This window comes from Coffea arabica, chromosome 7c, assembly GCF_036785885.1.
Source record: "Coffea arabica cultivar ET-39 chromosome 7c, Coffea Arabica ET-39 HiFi, whole genome shotgun sequence".
Taxonomy (NCBI): domain Eukaryota; kingdom Viridiplantae; phylum Streptophyta; class Magnoliopsida; order Gentianales; family Rubiaceae; genus Coffea; species Coffea arabica.
Genome location: NC_092322.1, coordinates 14,288,660 through 14,312,228, shown reverse-complemented (window position 1 = coordinate 14,312,228; position 23,569 = coordinate 14,288,660). Strand labels below are relative to the sequence as shown.

General features: G+C 36.0%; 2 protein-coding genes across 2 annotated transcripts; both read right to left on the bottom strand.

Moving 5' to 3' along the window:
• Positions 1-14,246: 14,246 nt before the first annotated feature.
• On the bottom strand, positions 14,247-16,557 carry LOC113699611 (G-type lectin S-receptor-like serine/threonine-protein kinase LECRK1). Its single transcript, XM_027219982.2, has one exon. The coding sequence runs from the start codon at positions 16,535-16,537 to the stop codon at positions 14,249-14,251; it is 2,289 nt and encodes a 762-aa protein (XP_027075783.2). The 5' UTR covers positions 16,538-16,557; the 3' UTR covers positions 14,247-14,248.
• A 4,421-nt stretch (positions 16,558-20,978) lies between these two features.
• On the bottom strand, positions 20,979-23,360 carry LOC113699609 (G-type lectin S-receptor-like serine/threonine-protein kinase LECRK1). The gene has a single exon (XM_027219981.1). The coding sequence runs from the start codon at positions 23,358-23,360 to the stop codon at positions 20,979-20,981; it is 2,382 nt and encodes a 793-aa protein (XP_027075782.1).
• Positions 23,361-23,569: the final 209 nt, after the last annotated feature.

Here is a 23,569-nt window from a genome sequence, read left to right as displayed (position 1 = left end):
TCTCTTGTCTAAACTCTGATCATCCATAATAATATCCGCTCCCTCTCCACCAAGAGGTGTTCTCCACTATTTTTCATCTCTTCTGGTAGGGAGTTATTGGTCCTTTTCTGTCTTCTGTACCAAACAATAATCTAATACTCGAATTGATATTTCGAACTTTTGAGTTGAAGATGAGAGAGAAATAAAAACATAATTCAAAATTATAGTAATCCCAAGAAATTTTGGCTTGAAGATTAGATTGGGATTACAGTTAAGGGAAAAGATCAAGAGAATGTAAGAGATAATTATGGAAGGATTATCTAGAATTCCATCCAAAAACCAAACAAAGGCAAAAGAAAAAAGAGATATACAGGAGCGTAAGTTGTGTATTAGGTTATTTCATAAAGCATTTTGCAGCTACTAGCTATGTCGTTATATATATTTTGTATCATATTTGTTGGGCCAGAGATAATATTGGTTAGGATGACATATTAACCAAATTGTAATATATGCCAGGTGATAGATCGCAATTTTGTCATTTATTTTCTAATTAATTCCCTCTTATTATCTTACCAAATATGCGTTAATTGGCGGATTTTATTCACTTCTGGAATTTTGTGCTGATCACAGGGAATTGGAACAAAAAATGGTAAAAAGGTGCAAATTCATCACTACATTTGCTGTTTGGCGTGGCCGCATCAACTTAGGGTTTAATGTGTCCAGGCAACTCGGAAATGACGCATGATATCCAACTGACAATTGGAAGTGCAATGTGGGACCCCGAATATTCCATTAATAATTGTTTGATTTGAATTGACAAAAGTACTTTAGCAAGAATAGGGAAAGTAGATTTCCTAGCTTGTTGGTTGCAGCTGAATAGGATAGATAGAAGTTAATTGAGACTAGGTCACTACACTTAGTTTTTTGGAAAAAATCAGCAGCCACAAGCTTTGGAGAGGACGATTTGCTTTTGGCTGGTTCTTTTCTTATTCCATCGATTTGATCATTTTAATTGAACACAAGGCATTCAACAATGGATTTTGCAATTTCGTGTAAGATTGTTTCAACGGAGATAAACTAAATCTCTTATTCTAGTCAAGGAACAACGGAAGATTTGATTCGACTTAAATTGTGAGATCAAACTGATTTTACTTTTTTCTATTATTCTCTGGTATTCTTATATTTCCTACTTTATATTCTTATGGTTGTTGTATTGTTCAATTATCCTGGACCCGAATTTTAGATTAATTCAATAACCTAAAATCAATTAGAATAATTAAATCCGTAATTATTTAATTATTCTAAATTAGTAGTAACTGGCATGATTGGGTTTGTGTCAGAAAAATATACGGGCTAATTTGAAACAACCCTCATAACGTGCTGTTTGGTTAGAACAGAGTTTCTCTAATTCCTAAGGCAATTGGAAAATTGAACTCTACGATCGTACCTAGAGTTATTTCGCAATGAGGATAATAACTAACGGTCGTGCCTTGGCTATTGATAAGGAGAAATTGATTGTCATAATTTGTTTGGCAGTTATAACTTGTTTATTAGTTTGTAAGTAGAATTATTGTTGCATCGATGATCAATTAGCAATTAGGAGAACCATTTCCGAAATTGGTTCTTGACTAGAGCTTGTCCAATGTTATTTGAGTCTTCATAATTTGCCATGTAACTTTTATCTATTTGTTATATTCAAATAGCATAGTCTATTGTTAGTTTTTACACAATCCCCCATATCTTGAACTCTAGAAGAAATTAATTTTATCCAATCTCTGAGAATTCAACCTTGCTTACTACTAGACGCAAAATGTATATTTAATTTAAGCAGGAACTTATTATTATACATACTCAATAACCTGTCAATTTTTTGGTGCCGTTGTTGATAGATTGTCAGCCTGTGCAATAATAAAAACCTGCTTAACTAAAGTTAATTTTTGTAAATAGTGGTAAGTAGGGTCGAATCCACAGGGATTGGGTGTAACTGTTTCTTTTCAAATTCACAATAACAAATGGGGTGTTTTTGTGCAGAAGGTGACAATCAAAGAAATTCAAATAAAATCTAAGAAACTACTAAAAATTAAATAACAAATTACTAAAATAAAATGAGTGATAATTAAGGATCTAGCCAAGAAATAACTTCAGCAATGGTTCACCTAATTGATCATCGATATAAAGGCAATTCTAATTATTTACCAATAAATAGGTTATAACTGTCAAACAAGCGATGACAGTCAACCCCTCCTTACTGTATCGGTGATTAAGGTACGTCCGTTAATCATTGCTCTAATTGAGAAATAATTCTAGGTAAACCCGTAAGATTTAATTCCCCAACTGTTTTACGTATTAGAGGAGCCCTATTCTAACCAAATAACGCACTACCAGGGTTATTTCAGATTAGCCCACGTATCCCCTGACACAAATCTAATTGTGCCAGTTGTCACTAATTCAAGGTAATTAAACAATTACGGATTTAATGCCTAATTGACAATAGATTATCAAGTTAACTAATTATTCGGATTCAAGACAATCAATTAATTAAATAATCATAAGCACTGTAATAAGAGAATATGCGAATACTAATAAATAAAAGGAAAAAATAAAATTAAATCGATCTCACAATTTTTAGGCGAATCAAAGCCTCTGTTGTTTCTTGACTAGAAAAGGAGATTTAGTTCATCTCGGATAAGAAAGACCCACAAAGTTGCAGCAACAATTGCGGCCATCATCTCCAAGAATTGGGAAAATTCAATTCGTCCGACTCAATAAGAAAGAGCAAGCTACAGAAAAGTAATTACTAGTCTTCCTATGGCTCCTGACACACGGAGGAGAGCTACTACCAAAACGCAAAAGAAGGAAAAGTCAAAAGATAAGCTAAAAGATGAAAGACTAAATAAGAACAAGAAGATAGCTCTAATCGTCTGCAATTTCTGGTTTTCATCTCCTACTCCAGATGTGCCGCGGCTCCCCAGGGAAAGGAACCAACCCCTCTTCGGTTCAGCCGATGCCCAAAAGAAAGGGCCAAAGATTTTTTTCTTTTTCAAAATTGCTCCTGGGACAAGCGCTGCTACTTATACTCATTTTCTGTCAAATTGGTACTTATTATCATATTTTTGTTCTACTCCCTGAAATAAATGCCAAATACTAAAAGTGAGTAGAATCCAGCAATTAATCTACATCGAGTCAGGTAATAGGAAAAATTAATAATAAAATAAATAATAAAATTACAACCTATCAGTTGTCGGGAACTGGCGTTAGTTAATTAATTTTCTTTTTGAATTCATTTTATTTTTAATTTTCTGGCATTTTTCTTATTTATGCCTCGCTCTTCTTATACAGGCGAATTAATTTTCGATTCTAAAGTAGAAAAGACTGTGCGTAGAACAAGGAAAGAGACCAGACAACACAGAGAGAAGCAGTCAGTTGCTCAGAGGCTTAACCCAGAAGTCGAACCGACAAACTCTTTCGATAACACCTCAAGTGACTCTGGTCGAGAAGACATCACCATGGCTAATGCACGAACATTAAGGGAGTTGGTTGCCCCTGATCTAAATCAGTAACCCTTATGCATTACTTTTTCGAATTTAGATAATAACACTCCTTTTTGAGATGAAATCTGGTCTAATTCATTTTTTACCGTCTTCTCATAGTCTTCCAGGAGAAGAGCCCCACAAGCACTTGCAAGAATTTGATGTCGTGTGTACAAGTATGAAGCCTCTAGAGATTATTGAGGAATAAATAAAAATGCGAGCATTCCCCTTTTTTCTCAAGGATGCAACAAAGGATTGATTGTACTATTTACCACCAGATAGTATCACAATTTGGGAGCAACTCCAGAAGAAATTTGTGAAAAAATATTTTCCTACATCTAGAGCTGCCAGTCTGAGAAAAGAGATATGCAGCATTATATAGCACCTTAAAAAGTCTCTTTACGAATATTGAAAACGATTCAAGAAGTTATACATTAAATACCCTCAGCACCAGATAAATGAGCAATTGCTAATTCAATACTTCTATGAGGTTTTACTTTTCTAAGATAGGAGCATTACTGATGCTACAAGTGGGGGGTATTGGTCAATAAAATCCCCAGAGAAGTGTGGGAGCTAATTGAGGGGATGGCCGAAAACTCACAATAGTTTAGCACACGAAAACATATCCCGACGTGTAAAATGAATGAGATGGAGACCTTATTTATCCAGCAGCAGTTGTCAAAGTTGATATCTTTCGTTAGGCAATTGGCTGTAGTCATACACCACAAGTCAGGATATGTGGGATTTGTACCAATGGAGAACATCCTATGAACATGTGTCCAACGCAGCAAGAGGAGAGCACTAATCAGGTAGACCTGGTTGGTCACGCGCCCACGCCAAGAAGACAGTATGATCCATATTCTAATACATACAACCCAGGTTGAAGGGATCATCCGAACCTTAGCTATGGAGGAAATAAACAGTAGAATTTCATGCCAAATAGAGAGCAAGGGTACTAGCAACAGTACCAATCTCGATCGTAATCTTCCTTTTCTGATTCGAGTCCTTCTCTGGAAGAGCTGGTCAAACAATTAGTCACAAACACTGCTCTGCATCAACGAAAGACGGACTCTGACATACAAGAGATACAGAATCAAATAAGTCAGATGGTAATATTGATTAACCGTTTGGAATCTCAAACTCAAGGAAAGTTGCATCTCAACTTGAAGTGAACCCGAAGAATGTGAGCGCTATGACTTTGAGAAGTGGAAGAGAAGTGAAGGAACCTGAACTCATGACTCCGAAAGATAAAAGTGAAGATCGGATTGAGAAGGAGCTTGAGGAGGAAGGAATGAGAAGAGCAACTCCAAAAGTAATACCTAATTCAATGGTTGAAGTTCGATCTAATCCACCACCTTTTTCTAATAGGTTAGAGATGCCGAAGAAAGAAGACAAGAAAAAAGAGATTTTAGAGGTATTTCTTAAAGTGAAAATAAACATCCCTTTGCTGGACGCAATCAAATAAGTATCAAGATATGCAAAATTTTTGAAGGACTTGTGTGTCAATAGAAGAAGGTTGAAGGGAGATGAAAGAGTTATAGTGGGAGAGAACGTGTCAGCAGTTCTTAAAAAAAAAATCCCACCCAAATGCGAGGACCCAGATATGTTCACTATCTCTTGTAGAATAGGAAGTACTTTTATTAGAAATGCCATGTTAAATTTAGGAGCATCAATTAATGTCATGCTGAAATCTATATATGTTTCTCTAAATTTAGAACCGTTGAAAGAAATGGACATTATTATTCAATTGGCTGACCGAACGAATGCATATCCTGATGGATTAATTAAAGATGTTTTAGTCAAGGTTAATGAATTAGTATTTTCATTTGACTTTTATGTTTTAGATATGGATGTGACTATTCCCTAAATCCATCACCTTTGCTACTAAGTAGACCATTTTTAAGTACAACTCACATGAAAATTGATGTTAATAAGAGTGCTCTATTTATGGAGTTCGATAGAAAAATTGTTCATTTTAACATATTTGAGATTATGAAGTATCCATCTACTTCTAGTTCTAACTCGATTTTTGTTATGAGTGTCATTGATCCTGTGGTACAGGAATATTTTGAGATTGATAGTAGGGATGAATTGGAAGTGGTTTTAACCAAACATCTTGAATTATCAACAACTCATGGTAGGGAATTAGACGGTAAATTGTAAAATATGGTCGGGGCATTACAATTTTTGGTGACCACAACAACAAGGTATGCACTTTCACCTATTTTCAAACCCGAACCTCACCAAAAATTATTACCCTCTGTTGTACAGGCATCAGTTGTCGATTGAAATCCTTACCAAACCATTTAAAGTATGCATACTTTGATGACAACGAGACCCTTCCGGTAATCATCTCTGTTAAGTTGTCACCAATCTAAGAGGATAAATTGATTTGAGTTCTTAAAAATTATAGACAAATAGGGTGGACTATTGCAGATATTAAGAGGAGCAGCCCGTCTGTGTGTATACAAAGAATTAGTGTTGAAGAAGCAGCTAGACCCATCTGACAAGCTCAAAGAAGCTTGAACCCACTCATAATGGAAATAGTGAAAAAAGAAATACTTAAATTGCTGGATGTAGAGATTATTTACGCTATATCAGATAGCTTATGGGTCAGTCTAGTACAGGTAATCCTAAACAAAGCAAGGGTGACAGTAGAAGTTAATCAAGAGGGTGATTTGGTATCGGTACGAAAACTCATCGGGTGGCGGCAGTGCATAGAGTATCACAAATTCAACACCGTCACAAAAAAGAATCACTTTCTTCTCCCTTTTATTGATCAAATGATTGAACGGTTAGTATGTAGAGTTTACTATTATTTTTTGGATGGTTTCTTAGATTACTTTCAGATCGCAATTGCACGAAAAAATTAGGAGAAAAGCACTTTCATGTGTTTGTTTGGAACCTTTACATACAGACGAATACCATTCGGATTGTACAATGCTTCTACCACCTTCTAGAGATGTATGATAAATATTTTCTCTAAATATGTAGAGAAAATTATAGAGGTGATTATGGATGGCTTTAGCGTGTATAGTGATAATTTTGATAATTGTCTTGACAATTTGAAACTAATTTTAAGAAGGTGTATAGAAACTAATCTAGTGCTCAATTGAGAAAAATGTTATTTTATGGTTGAGCAAGATATAGTTTTAGGACATATAGTGTCATCCAGGGGCATAGAAGTTGATAGAGATAAAATAGATATTGTTTTTACTTTACCTTACCCCGCAAGTGTGTAGGAAGTGCGTTCTTTTTTTGGACATACAATCTTCTATCATAGGTTTATCAAAAATTTCTCAAATATTAGAGTGAGTTTGTTTGGACAAAGATAATTTGGTTTGCAAAATTTATTTTCACAAATCCCAATCACCATTTTATCTCACATATATCATATCACAAAAAGTGCTACAGTAAATATCTCAAATAAATCATCCAAATAAACTCTTATCCAAACAAACTCAGTATCTCTATTCAGACTGTTGCAAAAGGGCATGACATTTGAGTTCAATGAAAATTGTAAGGAAGCATTCGACAAATTGAAAGAACTCTTGACTTCGTCCCCAATTATTCAACCTCCGGGTTGAAATCTTCCATTTGAGATTATATGTGACGCAAATGACCATGCAGTGAGAGCAGTGTTGGAGCAGAAAGTAGGAAAAGTAGCCCACACCATCCACTATGTATCAAGGGCTTTAAATAGAATTCTATTGAATTACTCCACCACAAAAAAGGAACTTTTAGCAGTTGTCTTTACTTTAGAGAAATTTAGACTGTATTTACTAGGAGCTAAAGTCATTGTATTCTCTGATCATGCAACTCTAAGATACTTGATGACGAAAAAAGATGCGAAATCGAAGCTAATAAGATAGATATTGCTCCTATAAGAATTTGACCTGAAAATCAGGGATAAAAAAGAATCGAAGAATTTGGTAGCCGACTATTTGAGCCGCATATCAGTTGAAGAGGAGAATGTTCCATTAAGAGATACTTTCCTCGATGAACAATTATTTTTCCTAAATTCTAAATTGCCTTGATATGCTGATTTAGCCAATTACCTAGTAACTGGTAAATTACCTACAGGTTGGTCTAAAGCAAAGAAGGATAAGCTAAGAAGTGACGTCAAATACTTCATATGGGATGACCCGTACCTATGGAAGTATTGTGTGGATCAAATAATGTGAAGGTGTATAAGTGAAAATGAATTTCATTCGATTCTAACTTTTGTCACTCTTTTGCTTGTAGATGTCACTTTGGACCAAAAAGAATGGCTCGTAAGGTGTTAGAGAGCGGGTTCTACTGGCCTTCACTGTTTAAGATGCTTACATATTCAGTAAGTTGTGTGAAAGATGTCAAAAATTAGGTAATATTTTTCGTAGAGTTCAGATGTCTCAAACTCTCATGTTTTCTGTGAAACTTTTGATATTTGGGGGATCGACTTTATGGATCCTTTCCCCATGTCATTTAGCTTTCTTTATATAATATTAGCAGTTGATTATATTTTCAGTGGGTGAAAGTTGAAGCCACCCGTACTAACGATTCAAAAGTGGTATCAGATTTTATTAAATCCAATATTTTCATGCGTTTTGGAATGTCAAAGACCATTGTTAATGACAGGGAGACACACTTCTATAATAAAATGATAGCGGCATTATTTTGAAAATATTGTGTCCTTCACAAGGTCTCTACGTCATATCATCGTTAGACAAATAGCCAAGTAAAGATTTCAAATAAAGAAATAAAGTCTATCTTGGAGAAAATGGTGCGCTCTGACAGGAAGGATTAGAATCAAAGGTTGAAGGACGCGTTTTGGGTCTATTGGACAGCATATAAGACACCTATACGAATGTCCCCCTATAGATTGATGTTTGAGAAATCATGCTGCCTGCCAGCGAAATTTGAACACAGGGCATTTTGGACAGTAAAGTAGTGCAACATGAACTTGGCGGAAGCTGGGGTTCATCGAAAGTTGAAGTTACAGGAGTTAGAAGAAATCAGAACGAAACCTATGAGAACGCGAGGATCTATAAGGAGAAAAATAAAACTTTTCATGATCGACAAATTTATAGAAAAACCTTTGTCGTTGGCCAAAAAGTTCTTCTCTACCAATCAAAACTTAAGTTATTTTTAGGTAAATTACATTCTCGTTGAATTGGTCCTTTTATAGTTACTAATATTTTTCACTATGGTCCAGTAGAAATATAGAGTTTTAAAGATCAATAAGATGTTTGTTGTCAAGGGACACCGTTTTAAACTCTGTTATGAAGGGTGACCAGTAGAAGAGGCAGAGATGTTGCACCTCGAAAATCCATCTCACAAGCATTAGAGGTGATCGACAACATCTAGCCAAAAATGTTAAAGAAAGGCGCTTATTGGGAGCAATCCAATTTATTTTAGTTGTTTATTAAATTCTATTTGATAGTTTCAATATGTTTCTCTTAGAGTTTTTACAAATTTTTTGTTTAATTTTCTGTTTTTGATGATTAGCAGATGTCCCCCCGACATGACGTGTTCGCGTCAACAGGGCACGTGATAACGTTCAATCCTTAAATTTCTCATAACAAGGGTTTCTACCCTCATGACGTGCCCGCGTCAATAAGATACGTGTAATATGCAATTCTCAAATCTTCATTAGAAAGGTTTCTACCATCATGACGTGCTCACGTCATGTCCTAAGGAAAGGTAATAAAAAAAACCTGAAACCCAATTTTTCATTTTTTTCTTTCTTTCTTTTTCTTTTTCTTTATCTCTTTCTTTCTCTTTTCTTTCTTTCTTCCTCCCCTGTTTCTTTTTCTCCTCTCGGTCGAAACATCAACCGCCACCACCAAAAACTCATGCACGCCGCCTCACACGTCACGCTTGCCGCAGTCCCGTTCTCTGATTGCCGCGCACCGCCACAGCTGAAGTGTCGTCGTCTCAGTCGCCACTGCTACGCTGGCCGTCTTTCCTTCCTCTCTCTCACTCAACGCTGCTAACGCGCTGTTTTCATCCATTCCACCATCGCCACTGCTCCGACGACGCTCCGTCTCTCTCCCTTCGCAAACCACGCTCGCACGCCTCGACCCTCGCCCCTCTCTCCTCGTTATCGCTCGTCGTCGCTGCCTCTTGGACCAAGATGCACGTTGACAGTCCATTTCCCCCTCCGATCCGCCACTGCCACACCGTCGTACCTTTTCCACTCCGTCGCACACCGCTCCTCCCCCTTGACTGCACCGTCACTTTTTGTTGTCATCAGTGTAGAGGTACTCGATTATCTCAACCCTTAACTGACTCTCAAGAGTAGCAATTTTCGGAGTCAATTTCTAGACTCAATTGAGGATTATTTTGCTGCATTATTGATTGATTGAATTGAATTGAATTGCTGGGAGTAATCTGACTATTGATTGAAGTGCTGAATTATTTGGGATTTGCTAAGATTTAGATTGGATAAATTGTGTATTTATTGTCAAATTGAGAGACAACAGTACTTGTTGAGTTGATTACTGGCTTCACTGGACATAGTTGCAATCCCTGATTTATTTGATTAATATATTCATTGAAATTTTAGTTTACTGTTGATTTTCTAGTGGGTGTTGAAATTTTGTTTCTTTCGTTGATTGGGTTGATTAATGGAGACAATGGTTAAGCAAAAGTCTACTTCTAAATCTAGAACTCCTAAAACTCAACCTACTACACCCCAACCCACCATCTATGTGAATGAACCTGTCAACTAACCATTTTTTTCGGGTGTATGAATGCATCTAGGTAAGGGTAAAGATGTTCATATTTCTACACCCTCGCACTTTAGAGACCATTTAAACTTCACTAAGGCCGCTGATAAGCAGCGGCATGCTATGTGTTGTGAGTGACGAATTATCCCCTGCAAATGCCTTGACAAAATTATCATGAGTGTCTTAAATATTTGGAAAGAGGTTGAGAGGATGTTTACGGCTATTGGGTAGAGATCTTATGCTGAAATTTTTTGCCATATTTTGTTGAACTGGTTAGAGAGTTTTATGCCATTTTTGAGTTCGACTTACCTACGGGATATACTGTCACTATCCCGAATATGATTTGATTCCGTCTGATGGGTCAGGAGTTCAATTTTTCCATTACTCAGTTTAATTTGGCGTTTGAGTTTATTAATCAAGCGTATGCCGAGACTAGGGAATACGCTGAGAGTGTTTGTGATTACATAGAGTCATTCTTCTCTCACTACCCCTATATTTGGAAGAAAATGCTATTGACGGGGACCTTTACAATCCTTCCAGATCTAAGAGTTCTTATCTTAAGGACCCAAGTTCTCGTTTTGTTCAAAGATGCTTAGCCTTTAGCTACTCGAGTTGCAAGGATAGCTTCGGTATACTTTCTAAACTCGAGTTCTTCTTTATCTGGTGTATGAAGCAGAATATTAAGGTGAATTTGGATTATTGGCTGGCATCCCAGTTTAAAACTGTCTTGGCCAAGAAAAACAAATCGTTGATACTTGGGTCATATATCACACACCTGGCGGTTCGGCTAGAGTTTCTTAATTTTCAGAACCATGATCCACATTTAGCCTGTGATATGGAATTTTTGGATGTGGACTGCCTAGAGAAAATGGGAGTTGTAGAGGAGGCTGATGGTACATTTCAGTTTACACTTCTCGTTCCCGTTTGAGCACCGGACCGACGCCCCTCTACACGTGCGGGCTCCTCTTCTGCTCTTGGGTCGGCCGATGACGCAGTTGGACCTTTTTCTTCTGTGCCTTTTCCACCGCCGGCCTTTGATATTGACTGGCGACACTTTCGAGCACAGGTTAATATCGCCGATCAGGTGGCACAGATGTTTCAGAATTTGACAGCCTACTTCTACCATGTTGGTTTCACGCCACCCTTCTCACCTATTTCATAGCCGCTCGAGACCTTCCACCATGTGTTCAGGGAAGATTCGTTGTTCTGATTGCATTCTTTCCCTTATGGCTTCCATTGAGGACAATGTTAGCTTTAGGTGTTGGGGAGGGGAGCTGTGATACAGCTGGTACTGTTCTTTTTAAATGTTTTTCCTTTATTTTTGTTATTTGTTATGTTTTCCTTTATGTTTGGCTTTTATCATTGGTTAACGTATGATTGGTTGACTCTAATTTTTCTATTGCCAAGTTTTAGTGGTAAAAGTGTATCAAGTTAATATAGTCAAATACAAGAATGTTTCTTTGGTGAATATTGATGGCTTCGTGACTCTAATAATTTTTAGTTAACTTTTATAGGCATAGGGAATAACTGCTTGGCATTTTTCATGTGAATTGACCCAATTATTAATCTTAGTTCTCCATATTTAAGGAAATGAGGCAAGCTGATGTTATTTTATATGATTTCTTGAGTTATTTTGTTGCCTAATTATGAATAAAGTTGGTTGTACTCTGCTAATTATTACTACTGAGTAATTGGGGGTCTTCACCAAAAGTGTCGATTCTCGCGTCTAAAAGCAGTGATACCTATGAGTACGTAGTTTTATAACGATGGGAGCTGAGTAACTGGGTTCCTTCATCTGACAAATGTTGGAGTTAGCATCAAAAGGTTCTAATAGCTAAAGACTAAACCTATTAGTATTATTATTAAGAAAAAAAAAAGAGAGAAAAAATGTGAAACATAAAATGAAAATTGTGTGATTAAAGTTAGCATGCCTATATATGGGTTTAATTTTGAGATTTTGATTAATAGTTGGACCGCATGTTGACAAATATTGATCGAACATTTCTTCTTCTTAGAGTCTGTGATTTAGAAACTAACCGAGGGGATGTTTCTTGGATCTCAACTATTGATGCTTGATGTGTGTTTTCATAGCATCTTGGCAATAGGTAGATGGAGTGATAACTATTGTTGGGAGTTGGTGCTGATTTGTTGTTCTCATACTTGAGAACAAGTATGGTCTAGGTATGAAGGGAATTGATAATTCGCAATTTTGTCATTTATTTTCTAATTAATTCCCTCTTATTATCTTACCAAATGTGTATTAAATGGCGGATTTTATTCACTTCTAGAATTTTGTGCTGATCACAGGGAGTTTGAACAAAGAATGGTAAAAAGATGCAAATTTCTCACTACATTTGCTGTTTGACGTGGCCACGTCAACTCAGGGTTTAGCGTGTCCAGGCAACTCGAGAATAACGCATGATATCCAATTGACAATTGGAAGTGCAATGTGGGGCCCGACTATTCCAATAATGATTGTTTGATTTGAATTGACAAAAGAAGTTTAGCAAGAATAGGAAACTTACCAATTAGTAGATTTCCTAACTTGTTGGTTGCAGCTGAGTAGGATAGATAGAAGTCAATTGAGACAAGGCCACTACACTTAGTTTTTGGGAAAAAGTCAGCCACCACAAGCTTTGGAGAGGACGATTTGCTTTTGGCTGGTTCTTTTCTTATTCCATCGATTTGATCATCTTAATTGAACACAAGGCATTCAACAATGGATTTTGCAATTTCGTGTGAGATTGTTTCAACGGAGAAGAACTAAATCTCTTCTTCTGGTCAAAGAACAACAGAGAATTTGGTTCAACTTAAATTGTGAGATTAAACTGATTTTACTTTTTCCTATTATTTTCTAATATTCGTATATTTCCTACTTTATATTCTTATGGTTATTGTATCATTCAATTATTCTGGGCCCAAATTTTAGATTAATTCAATAACGTAAAATCAATTAAAATAATTAAATCCGTAATTGTTTAATTATTCTAAATTAGTAATAATTGGCATGATTGGATTTGTGGGCTAATTTGAAACAACCCTCGTAGCGTATTGTTTGGTTAGAACAGTATTTCTCTAATTAGTAAGGCAATTGGGAAATTGAACTCTACAGTCATACATAGGGTTATTTCATAATTAGGATAATAGCTAACGGTTGTACCTTGGCTATGAACAATTTAAGTAGAAATTGACTGTCATCCCTTGTTTGACAGTTATAACTTGTTTATCAGTTTGTAAGTGAAATTATTCTTGCATCGATGATTAATTAGGAGAACCATTTCCGAAATTGCTTCTTGACTAGAGCTTGTCCAATATTATTTGAATCTTCATAATTTGCCATTTAACTTTTATCTATTTGTCATATTCAAGTAGAATAGTTTATTGTCAGTTTTTACACAATCCCCCATATCTTGAACTCTAGAAGAAATTAATATCACCCAGTCCTTGAGGATTCTACTCTGCTTACCACTAAACACAAAATATGTATTTAATTTGTGCAGGTATTTATTATTGTCTAGTTTCAACAACCTGTCACCAGGGAATTATACAGCTACTGTTCATCTTTTTGGGGATGAAAATTTTAGATATTTGTACAATTTCTTGAGAAGTTCAAATTGACTTGCCGTAGATGGTGAAACAATCGTTTCACAGCTCAACTACTTTAGCTTCCTCAGTCTTCACTTTTCTGTATGTATCCCAAATGTATATGAAAGTGAACGAATTTTCTTTCATGGCTGCATTTGTTTTTCTTCATATTCTTATCTGAAAAGCTTGAGTGCAACGATGCAAATTTGGAATAAGGGAGAGATAAGCAGTAGTAACTTGAAATTTGAAGTCTTATGTGTACGATTAGAGCAGCATTTGATACACAGAACCCTGAAAAGGATTATTTGACTATTGATCAACATTCTTCTTTTCAAACAGAAAGATCTTTATATCAGGAAGAATTTGCTGCAGCATCTGATCAAGTGCTAGTGCATTTATGTATTATTGGAAAGATGCACCAAATAAGAAATGATAGCAACAATTTTAGTATTGGACATTAAATTCATCCGATGGACATGGTGGAATAGGTACATTGATGATCCCCTCCAGCATCATCATCACCGTCCTGATTGGAAATCGAAGAGCTGGTTCATCCTGAATACACCATAATGCGACTGTAAGCATTCTCTCAAAGGTCCTTCTATCTACCTCTTCACCTCTGATGAGTTTGTCCAGCTCCTTGGCCTCAAAGCACTTGTAAGCCCAGGCAGACAGCAGAGTTTCTTCCGGCCTTAACAAGTTGAATTCCAGGTTCCTTCTGCAGCACACCATTTCCAGTAAAACTATTCCAAAGCTATAAATGTCAACCTTCACGGATATGGGAATGTTTTTGTTCCATTCTGGTGCCATATACCCTCTTGTTCCCCTCGCATGAGTGTTGGTTCTCGTTTGATCTGGCATTAGTAATTTAGCTAGACCAAAATCTGAGATTTTTGCCCTCCAAGATTCGTCAAGTAAGATGTTCTGAGGCTTTATGTCACAATGAATTATTGCAGACTCACATTCCTCGTGGAGATAGAGTATGCCTCTGGCAACGTCTAGTGCAATCCGAACTCTATCATCCCAATTCGGACGCCATTGTCCTTTGAAGAGAAGATCTGAGAGGGAACCATTGCTCATATATTCGTAAACCAAAAGCCTCTTAGATCCCTCAATACAGTATCCAAGCAAGCGGACCAAATTCCTGTGTCGAGTTTTGCCAATTACCCTCATTTCAGCTCGGAACTCTCTTTCACCCTCTTCGACCACCTTCTCTAATCTTTTCACTGCCACAAAGCTTCTACCTTTGTCAAAAGTGCCTTTGTGAACTGCTCCAAATCCGCCTTTACCTAATTCCCGGTTGAAGCCCTTGGTAGCCTTCTTTAGCTCATTGTAAGTGTATGTTCGAAGAGTGAATTCCTTTATTAAGCCAGTTGTTTTGGTCTCAAAAAGTAGTTTTCTGTACTTCATGATATGGAACTTAAAGATGAAGATAGTGAAGACTGCAAGGATGATGCAGGAATATGTTACAAAGCTCAGACTTAAAGCAAGGATAGTTGACCATGGCTGTTTCTGAGTATCACCGTTCTGATTTCTGTTAATGTCAATAGACAGCTTGAAGAATGCAGTAGATGATACGGTACTAGTTGTATTCTTGAGATACTTGAGTGGAAGCTTGTATTTAGAGCAAGTGGGTTCAGAATATATAGCTGCATCACAATCACAATCCTCCAAGCAGGAATGATTGCAATCTTCCTTCTCGCGCATGGGCGCCAGAAAATAAGGCCGATCATCACACCCTACATTCAGAGAAGTCATGTTAATATGGGAGGCATCTTCCTTGCCTAAAATGCACTTGCTCCCAGTGAAGTTCCTCTCACAATCACCACTTGTCTCGTTGAGGTCTATGAAACTGTAACCTGGCATGCAGAAGCACTTGGGCTCACCATTAATCCTACTGCAATAACTGTTATAACCACAGAAACCTTTCACATCACAGAGATCAGCAATTGCTTCCCACTCTGTCGACATATTAGATTTTCCCTCTGCATCAAAGCTATGAGAAAACAATCTAAAATTTCCATCATAACCAAGTGTTGCACGGTAAAGACTTCCGTTAACCCTTGAAAGTGGTGATGCCACAGATTCTATCTCTTCAGAATCAGAAGCATTCAGTAGTAATAACGTGCCACTGAAATTAGTAAGTTTCAGCTCAGTCTCGGTGTTTGTCACTGTACCAGTGGTCCAGTAGCAATCTATCGAGTCATCTACAGTGTTCACAGGATATGCAACAAGATTTCCATCATTTTGCATTTTCAGACGAAATCGACCAGATGAGTGATTGGTTGAGGACCAACTGGAGATCAACTCTTTCCCAGTGTCAAGTTCCTGGCCACCTAAAATGGTATCTGCTGGAAAAGTGAAGCTCTGCCATACAGTGTTCTTATATTGATCATAGAGCACAAAATTTCCAGAGTCAAGCATGCAAGCATTGCTTGCAGGTGGTGAAGGATCAGCAATTGTGTGAAGCTGACCTTGTTCATCTTTCAACTGAAGCTTTCCACCGATGAAACCAAGATTTGAGCTCGACAACACAGCTGGATCATCCCTTTGGGCAGTCCACACGGTGACATTATTGGCACTTCCAACTATCCAAATTCCTACTTTAAAGCCGCTCCCTTCTGGAAAAAATCCAAATGCAAATCTTTTGGACGGTGAGTACCAGGCTGTAGGTTGAGTGCTAGGATAAAGTGTAGCACCCAATCCTATCATATTTGCATCAGGCTGAGCCATAGCAGCTTTAATGGTTATTGCAAGGAACAATAACAAGAAAAATGTGGTTATAGGTGAAGCCATATTTGGAGATCAGGTGGGATTTTGTGGATTTTTCAGTGTTAATTTATACAGTTAGGCAGAAATTAGTATTCTCATCAAGAGATTAGTATTGCTAAAGAAATTCATTAGAACTGTCAGTTTCATTGCTGGAGAAAGTAGCCAGATGGCTAGATGGCAAATCAACCATTAAGTCTTCGCTGAGAAGACACAGAAACTTTCCTAGACAAAGTCTTCGATTTTCCACAGAAAACCATAACCATAGAAACATGTCCCACGTAGCACACGCAAAAGAATGCAAGATTAACTTTTCACCAGGTCAAGTCTACATGGAAATTACCAGGTAATGTGCAGGAAGAATTGAAGAACTACATCACAAAGTCTTTATTGCGACAAAGAGTGAAGAACCTCCTGTTACTGATATTTAAAGGTATGTACGTTATACAATATACATAATCTCCAAGATACTGGTTAGAACAGTTGATGCAGAAACTTTTTATCATAAGCAAGAAGTTTCCTGTTAGGCAGCAGTAGCACTCAATTAATTGAGACAGCAACAAATTAATCTACATCCTGTATTAATGTATACACAATAATATCTTCCAATATTAAAATTGTTAAGCATATGACACTAATACGATAATAATCATTAAATCTATTTGAAATAATTAATAGAAAGGATAATCATTTAGAGGTCAAGTGGCAGGCATGAGCAACAAGAGAAAATTAATCATGTTGTTCACCTTTGCTAGTATGTGTAATGGTCACTAACTCAGGTTGACCATTACTAATCACATTTATATTTGACTATTAACAGTGTTGAACAAATTTATGAGGCATGGCCTAAGATATATAAACTTGAAGGAATTGCATCCAACGGTCAGGATTATGTGCTAAAATCTTTCTATGAAAATTTTGCTGCATATCTTATGATACTTAGTAAGGAAAAAACATTCATAGCATAGACATATTTGTCCAACACGTTCCAAAGTCATATTTCAAATTGGACACAGAAATTGCATTGGTGAACTACTATAAAAAAAAAATACAAATGGTGTTAGTCATTATTAGGAGATAATGTGTGAATTTTGTGAATGTATAGAATGTCTTGTAGATTTCGTGAATATGGGAGGGCAGTTGCTATTATATCCTAATTATGAAGGAGCAATATATAATTATTATTCTTTTGTTATCTCTGTATAGCCCTACACTTGTGTTGTTACGTGAATCAATATCGTAATAACGTAATGCAATAATGTAATTCGATTTGAAGTAGGTACGATTGATTTTAGGTGCAGTTGGTACAGTTATTGCACTTTTTTCATGATTTGGTATGCATTCATTTTTTTTCTTTATTTCATGACATACAATAAAAATTATGTCATTGTATACCAAATCATGAAATACAATAGAATTATGTGATTGTATACCATATTATGAAAAGAATAATACAACCGTACCAATCGCACTTAAGACCAACCGCACTGCCCCATTCCCAACGTAATTGCCCCAGATCACAAGGGAAAAAAACAAAGCTAACATAGCTAATTTTCCTGGAACTGATCTTGACTGATTGCCCAGGAAAAAAACAAAGCTTACATAGCTAATTTTCCTGCAACTGACCTTAGACTGATTGTCTATTCACAAGCTCCTTTTCTTGGTCGCGTGATGACCAAAAACCTGAGTGTTTTCCTCTGTGGTAGGCCATCAGTTGGTTCATTTCAGGTTTCTTGTCCAATGCAGAATAGATGACTTTCTATGAACCCAGGAACTCAATAGAAAGACGGCACATATTCTAGATAGAAATCAATTTGGGTCCGACAAATTTGGAAGAAAAGGGAATTACTTGCTGAAATTAAAGCATGGTACTGACACATGTGAATAGTCATCATAAAGAAATACAGGCAACGAATACAAAAAATTCCAGTCACCTATGTGCAATGACTAATGAGCCACAACAAAAACCTAGTAACGTAACTGTTCCAAATCAAAGAAAAACACTTCTTACAAAAAAAAAAAAAAAAACAAAACAAAACAAAACGCAAGGCTAGCATAGTTACGTTTCTTGGGATTGACGTTTACTGATTGTCTATTCAGCCAATGTAGTCGGTCCATCAATACAGCCAGTGTGAAGTACACGGAAATTTCGGTTGATGTAATGTGGGAGAAAAGAATGAAAAGTTACGTTTCCAAGCTTTTATTGTAACTAGTAACGGAACACGTTCGGAGATTTCGATTTATATGCTAAAAGTCTGAGTTCTTTTAAAAATTGAAAAAAAAAAGTAACCGAACACGTGCTTTGCATTTGAACATGATTGCTTTTAGATTTTTTTTTAATTTTTAGAAAATCAATTATTTTGAAGGAATAAAAGTAATTGATACAAACATGTGTGATATTTAATAATTATATTATTTTATGTTTTTTCTGAACTTAGTTTGCCCTATCAACACAAATGCACAAGTAATAAATCATTTTTTATTCCAAGTGCACTTTTATTTTGTAATAGTATCAATATTTTCGTCTTTTGGTTAAATTTAGATGACTTAAATGTTCTTTTTAATGCCATTTGAGTTTAAATTATTATTATTTTTGAATAATTTGTTGTTCCCCTTTAAGTCATTCTATGAATTGTTTATTAGTTTTAGTGAGATTTTCTAATTGTTATTATTTTTTTGCTAGCGGTGGATTGTAAAATGATCTATAGTGCTATTGTAATTATAATAGTATCTAAATACATTGAAATTCTATTATTTGAATTTAAATAGCTTAACTTTGAAGAGAAATGTTTTGATTTGGTGAAACTTATTTGTATTTTCACTAATGACATGCTTTATGATTATAGAGTTTATATGATTAAAAATTATAAGATGTTAAGATTATTTATTATATAATAGTTAAATTGAACTTGGATATATTTTTTATTCGCATTTGAAGAACTCCTTGAAATTGATATTTTATAAAAAAAAAATTTCTTGGCTTAATTCACTATAATTCAAAGGGACATTTCACCTTTGTAATTATTATTACGATTGGCATTGATGAATATAATATTCATTAATTGTAGTTTAATATTGTTAGTTGTTACAAGAGTATGATTGATAAAGTTCATTAAATTTAATCTTTATTGCAATTTAAATAAATAAATTCCCAACATAAAGCTCTTTGCCTACCTTGATACTCCATTTCCTATTATAATTTGTATTAAAGTTGTTTTACTCAATTCTAATATACGCATTTTAAAAAAGTGCTCTTAAGGGTTAATTTACTTGTATCCAAAAAATAAAAAAGACTCATGGTACTTTTTAAGAAACTCATAGTACCAATTTATTATGTTTTGTTTCATGTTTGAAGTACTCTCTAAACTTGGATTTTGTAAATACAATTGTTCTTCTTTCTTTTGGTAAATAAAAAAAGTAAGGAAGCTTTCATTTTTGTAAGTGCTAGCATGTTTGATATTATTTATTAATGATGAAATGCAATGCAATTTGTCCATTTATTAGAGAGGAGTGTAATTTTAGCACCACAAAAACTAATATCATCTTTTGCTTACACTATTAACCACTAAGATTCATTATATTTTTTAATTTATAAATAAAATTTGATCTTATTTTTTCGATTTAATTCACTATAACTCAAGGATATGCTTTTCATTCTTGTGATTGTTAGCATAATTAATATTAATTATTGATGAAATGAAATGAATTGGTTGTTCTTTTTTGGTTTAATTCACCAGAATCACCACAATTCAAGGAATGTTTCTTTGTAACTGTTAGCAATGTAATGTGTTCATTTATTAGTGTCAAGGGCAATATTGGTATCACAAAACTAAGATAAATTTTTTGCTTACACTCACACTAGAAACTCATCATGCTTTTTATATAGTAATAATAATAATAATAGATAGATAGATAGATAGATAAAAAGATTGAACAACCACCTCTTAGAACGTATTTCAAGGTTGTGTAAATCAAACATTATTGTGAATTCGTAGAATTTTGGTGTAATCGTGATTTTTGTATAAATTTAGTTGTATAAGTTACAAACTCAAATTATATATTAAGATTGTACTGGTTTACATCAGATGTTGTAAAAATTATACAACCCTTTTAAAGGGACAACTGCTCAACTTGTGAGATCCCAAATCCGTTAAAAAGAGTTGTATTCGGGGACATTTCATCATATGCAAGAAGTTTCTTGGTTGGAAGCAGTCTGAGACTGCAGCAAATTAACCTGTACAGTGATATAACTAGGAAATTTTGATGACTTGCTAAAATTGCTTGAAACAAAAAAGGAAAAAAGAAGAAATTAGAAATCAAGTTGCGGACATGAGTAACAAGATAGATCTTCCGTTCATAGAAATTTAATACACACTAGGACAGAAAAAAAAAAAAAAAGCAACAATTAGGCCTGGGACAATGTTGGAGGAAAGGGCATAGGTGTATCCAGAGTACCTTCTAACATTAGAATCACATTTTTTATTGGAGGCCTTAAATCAGGATCTTTCTGAATGCAGCATAATCCAACTTTGACCATCCTCTCCAGGGATTCCATAGATACATCTTCATCTCCAATGAGTTCTCTCAATTCTTTGGCCTTGAAGTGCCTATACACTTTAATAGGAAAGGATTCGTCTGGGCTTTCAACACTGATCATTAGATCCCTTGTGCAACATATTATCTCCAACAGCACAACTCCATAGCTATACACATCTACCTTTTCTGATATTAGGGCATCCTTGTGCCATTCTGGTGCTGAGTACCCTCTCTTCTCTCTTTCCGTTGCAACATTTTCTGTTTGATTAGGTGCTAGAAGCTTTGCAGACCCAAAGTTGGATATTTTAGCTGCCCAATTGTCATCCACTAGTATGTTCTTCGGCTTGATGTTGCAATGAACTATATGTGTCTCACAACCTTCGTGCAAATATCGAAGCCCTCGAGCTATATCCACTGCAAGTCTCATTCTTTCCTTCCAGAAAGGTCGCCTCTCGACATCATAGAGCACATCCACTAGCGACCTGTTAGTCATGAACTCATATACAAGAAGCTTTTTAGCACCCTCTAAGCAAAATCCTAACAATTGAGCAACATTCTTATGATGAATGCGCCCCATGACGGTCATTTCTGCTATAAATTCCCTTTCTCCTTCAGCATCAACCTTTTCCAGTCTTTTTATAGAAACTTTTCTATTACCTTCAGATATGGTTCCTTCATAGATCTTGCCATAGGAAATCCTTCCAACCTCTTTGATGAATCCATCAGTAGCTCTCTCAAGCTCATTGTAGGAAAATGATCGAAGAGTGAAATCCTTATTTAGGCCCAAATTTTCCATATCTAAAAGCCTCTGATATTTAAAAGCTCTCTTTCTATACAATAAGAAACTGAAAACAGCAAGCATTGTAAACAGACCTGATAGGAAGCCAAAAGGAGGGGCGAGAATTAGGATCATTTTCCTCTTGCGCTTACCTGCATTCTTTGCTCTCTGCTTAAGGAATTCATTTTCCTCTGCAGATTGAGAACTATTATGGATCTGTTTTATGAAAGCTATTCCTGATTGATTCTTACCTTGGGTTGCATACAGGAGCGGAGGCCTGTATTTATTGCAATCACCATTTTCATATAGAGCAGCCCAGCAATTGCAATCATTCATGCAAGACTGGCAGCATTCCTCCTGAGCCATTGCACTCTTACCATAAGGATAGCCTCCAATGCTCATATTCTTTAGCTGTGTGTAGTTATAAGGCTGTGAGGTTTCTTCTTTTCCACAAAATCTTTCGTAAGCGAAGTTCCGGTAGCATCCCAAGAATTTCTTTTTGGGATCAAAGTAGATGAAGCCAGGAAAGCAGAAACAGTCGTTGCCTGTGGTGGCATCAAAGGAGCAATAGGCGTTAACACCACAGTAACCTCTTACCTCACAGTGATTCGGTAACGCAGACCACAGTTTTCTCATGGTCGAATTACCACTGCTTTCAAAGTTGTGCAAATACAGCCTAAAATTGCCATCAATATCAAAAGTTGCCCTGTATACAGTCTTCTGCTGGCTTTGATTATGTGAGCTTTGTGCTATAGTATGCACACTGTCATTAATTCTTGACGTTAAATTCAAGTATAGATGACCTCTTTCAGTAAGAACCAGTTGTTCACCGCCATTAGTCCATCCGGAAGTTCCAGTAGACCAATAAGAATAAGCAGGTGCCGTAGTAACGTTTACCGGGTAGGCAACAAGATTTCCATCAACCTGGAACACAAGTATGAACCTTCCCCTTGACTGATCAGCTGCTGATGCACTGGAGAAAAAGGTATATCCCAGTGGCACAACCTGTCCTCCTAATATGGTATCTGTTGGATAATCAAAACTTTCCCACAGAACATTACTTCCATTGTAGAATACAAGATTACCTGAATCAAGCAAAGAAACTGAAGTTGCAGGCTTTGTTAGATTATAAAGAATATCTCCTACACTTTGTTTGGTCCAAAGGAGAAGCCTGCCTTCCCTGCTCAACTCAAGATAGGCGTCTGAAGGGATCGGTGGATCATCTCTATTTGCTGTCCATGTAACGATTGGTTCAGGAGTTTTAGTCTGCAGCCATATGCTCACTGCGAATCCATCAGCTTTCTTGTAGAAACCAAATGCAAAAGTGCCTGAAGGTGAAAGCCATGAAGAAGTATTTTGAGGGAAGAGCTTAGAACCTAAGGTGATGTTGTTGCCCTGTACTGGCTCAAAGTATCCAGTTCCAGCATAAATCAAAATCAGAAGTGTCAAGAATTTGAGTATCAAGTTAGCCATGAGGGAGAGAAATGAAGAGGTATCTAATTTGTTTCAGTAACACATATACATTTTCTATTTAACAGGAAGATTAGTTAGAAAGCTCTACTTTAATTGATTTTGACTTGTTCATACTTCATCAGAAAGTTCTTTCTGTTCTTTTTTCCGTGTAGTTTCTGCAAGCTCGGAAAATGCAAAATGCTAGAAGATCAACATACCTAATGACCGTT